Genomic DNA, 2,668 nt, shown 5'->3' with positions numbered 1-2,668 from the left:
ACGTCATAAAACAGCGACAGCGAAGGAAGAAGACTCGCCGTCGGATTACTTCGCTGCTTTTTAACATTCCCACAAGCTGAAGAGAAGACGCACTGACTCCCACCCACCTGCCGAGCGCGTCCTCACCTTCAACAGTCACTTTAATTATGCAAGTTATTAGGGATGACGTCATTTCTGATAATTATTTTAGGATTCTGATATAAAATGTCGATGGAAAACGCTTCAAACTGAAATGAACGCTGGTCCCTCTGGACAGACTGGTCCAGGACGTGTTAGCTTAGCACAGAGGCTAGAGCTGTGGAGAGGCAGTTAGCCTCCAGAAAAGGAGGAGAAATGTCTTCTGGGTGATTGTAAGTTGTCTGATTTACATGTTGCTTCCTCTCAGCTGGCTAACGTTAGCCACAGGTTAGCCTTCCGCCTGGTTCTGCTCACAGGAGCTAACGTTAAACTAGCTGTTGATGGACATATAGAGCAAGTGATTTGAACTATTTTGAACTCCTTAAAATGGCATTAATACAAAGTTAAGATTTAGATTTTTCCTCCCATGAGCTCTGTGAGCTCTGATTTCAGCTATTTCAACAACAGATATGTAGAAATCCAAGCAAGCAGGACAAACAGCTCCAGCAGGTGGTGCTTGTTTATTCAGTCATAGTTTCTACAGCTTTGAAGGTAATTTAAAAAATCTTTAGCGATATCTAAACAGTTTTCAGTCAGTGAAAAACAGGAACTACAAATGCGGCAGCTTTGTTCGGAGCAGCTGCAGTTTTTGGGTTTAAGCCTCGGCCTCAAACATCTTCTTCCTGCCGTCCATGCCGGCTTTGTCTTCGATGTTTTTACGCCAGTCGCCAACGTCACGAAGTTCCTGAAACACCAAGAGGAGCAAAGTCAGAGCTGGACAAGAAGCTAACGATGAAGGAGGTTTGAGTCTTCTGTCAGGACAAGAAACATAAGCGAGGCCGGCGGCTCCTCACCTCCTCCTTCACCTCCTTCTTGACCTGCTTCAGGTTGGCCCTCAGGTCCAGGTTGACCGTGTGTTTGGAGCCCAGCAGAGCTTTCAGCATGGCGTCGGCGGACATACGCACTTTCTTGAGGACGGGTTTCTTGAACTTGCCCATCAGGTCCTGAACTTTGATCTTCAGGTCGTCAATCTGGAAAATGAAGTCTGAATTACAGCAAACAGCTTCAACAGGATGCTTCAGTCATCGCTTCTAACCTCTCAGCCTTCTTTAGACCAGGAGCTTGATTTCAGGTCCTGGATTTAACATTTCAAACACAGCGTTTGCTCGTTTAGCCTTTCAGCACATGAGGGGAACCACTGAGGGCTTCAGTACATGAAATGAATATTTCTCTGCTCTTAACGTCTGAGCAGTTAGAAAAGAGGCTAAAGGTTTGTCCTGAGGGTGGCAGCAGAGGAAGATTACAGCATAATTAAAATCCAAAGGCTCCCTTTGTGCAGAGTGTATTTTTAGTCATTTTAGACATTATTTCCAACATGCAGTGACATCTTTGGTTCCTCTGGAAGCTCCACTAGATGTCACTAGACATCTGTGAGATGGACCCTCTGACGGTTCTGCAGGTCGCTGAGGGTTAAGTTCAGATCATCTACCTCCTTGTTGGATTTGTTGACTTTCATCTCCAGGTCGTATCGCTCCTCGTCGATCGCGTCGATCTTTTGGTGGATCTCCTTGCACAGCTCCTGAACACAAACGCCAGCAATAAGCCACAAAACGACGGACAAAACGTTCATCACAGTGTCGACTACATGTGAGAAAACCTGTTTTTACTGGACTGTGCGTTAAAGGACGTACCTGCAGCTCCTGCATGCTCCTGGGCATGGACACCGGAGGACAGTTCTCAGCCATGTACCTCCTCCTGTCCTCCTCCCGCTGCTTCTCCTCCTCCTCCAGCAAACCTTTGGCGATGGACAGCATCAAACTCTGCAGCCAGAAAACGTCAGACGGTGATGCAGTGAAGGTTTTCTCCGCTCTTTAATCTCATGGCTGAAGGAGTGCGAGGAGCTGCTTTTCTTTTATTAAAACATCAGATCTTTTACCTTCAGCTGATGCTTCCGACTCGAGGACATCTTTTTCCTGAAGGGTTGAGGAAACATCGGTTTGTTAGGACATTTAAAAAACACTTATTTCATATTCATAACTGAACCAATATGCAAAGAAATGTGACTTCATTCTAGAAAAGTCCTGAAATCAGTGAATGTTAATGGGAAGCAAACCCCTGGTTGCTGTTTTTAAGTCCTGTTCAACACTCAGGTTACAGCTCTAACAGACAGCAGCAGTTAAACTTGGACTCACTGTTACAACAGACCGAGTTTGAAGTGGTGCTTCAGTGTTTTAAAGTCCAAAATAAACTGTAGATGAACATTTGGATGAACGAGAGCCAGAATTACTCACTCTGACATGGTGGCGTTTGTTTGGCGTCAAACCTGCAGAAAACATAATTCATAAAGTCACGCAGACGTGATGGTTATTAAATTCTTAAAATAATCAGACACGAATGTCTGAAACATAGAGAGTCATGAACTGGGTGGTGTCAGCGAACACAAAGAGAAGGGAGTGAAAAGGAGGCGACGGAGGCGACGGAGGCGACGGAGGCGACGGAGGCGACGGAGGGTTCAGGCTGAGGAGGAGCACGGCTGGAACGCTTCCTTCCA

The 2,668-nt window shown here is 45.9% G+C and overlaps 1 protein-coding gene across 2 annotated transcripts; it reads right to left on the bottom strand.

Moving 5' to 3' along the window:
- Positions 1 to 772: 772 nt before the first annotated feature.
- On the bottom strand, positions 773 to 2,416 carry LOC139337162 (troponin I, fast skeletal muscle-like). Of its 2 annotated transcripts, none has more exons than XM_070971611.1 (6): positions 2,409 to 2,416; positions 2,054 to 2,090; positions 1,809 to 1,937; positions 1,607 to 1,696; positions 972 to 1,148; positions 773 to 862 (listed from the first exon to the last, which is right to left on the bottom strand). In XM_070971611.1, exons 1-6 carry the CDS (start codon positions 2,414 to 2,416, stop codon positions 773 to 775), a joined length of 531 nt encoding a protein of 176 aa, XP_070827712.1. The 2 variants fall into 2 exon arrangements, with proteins under 2 accessions (XP_070827712.1, XP_070827713.1); XM_070971612.1 differs by lacking the exon at positions 2,409 to 2,416 and adding an exon at positions 2,323 to 2,339.
- Between the last annotated feature and the right edge of the window lie 252 nt (positions 2,417 to 2,668).

Source organism: Chaetodon trifascialis, chromosome 10 (genome assembly GCF_039877785.1).
Source record: "Chaetodon trifascialis isolate fChaTrf1 chromosome 10, fChaTrf1.hap1, whole genome shotgun sequence".
Classification (NCBI taxonomy): domain Eukaryota; kingdom Metazoa; phylum Chordata; class Actinopteri; order Chaetodontiformes; family Chaetodontidae; genus Chaetodon; species Chaetodon trifascialis.
Note: the sequence above shows the minus strand (reverse complement) of the source record. Positions and strands in the feature narration are given on the sequence as shown.

Bases quoted from the DNA above. Each gene is read 5' to 3' on its own strand.
- LOC139337162 (XM_070971611.1), bottom strand. The intron at 1,938-2,053 runs GTAAAAGATCTG...TTCTGGCTGCAG, and splicing joins GTCGGAAGCATCAGCTGAAG to AGTTTGATGCTGTCCATCGC. The intron at 863-971 runs GTGAGGAGCCGC...TTGGTGTTTCAG, and splicing joins AGAAGGAGGTGAAGGAGGAG to GAACTTCGTGACGTTGGCGA.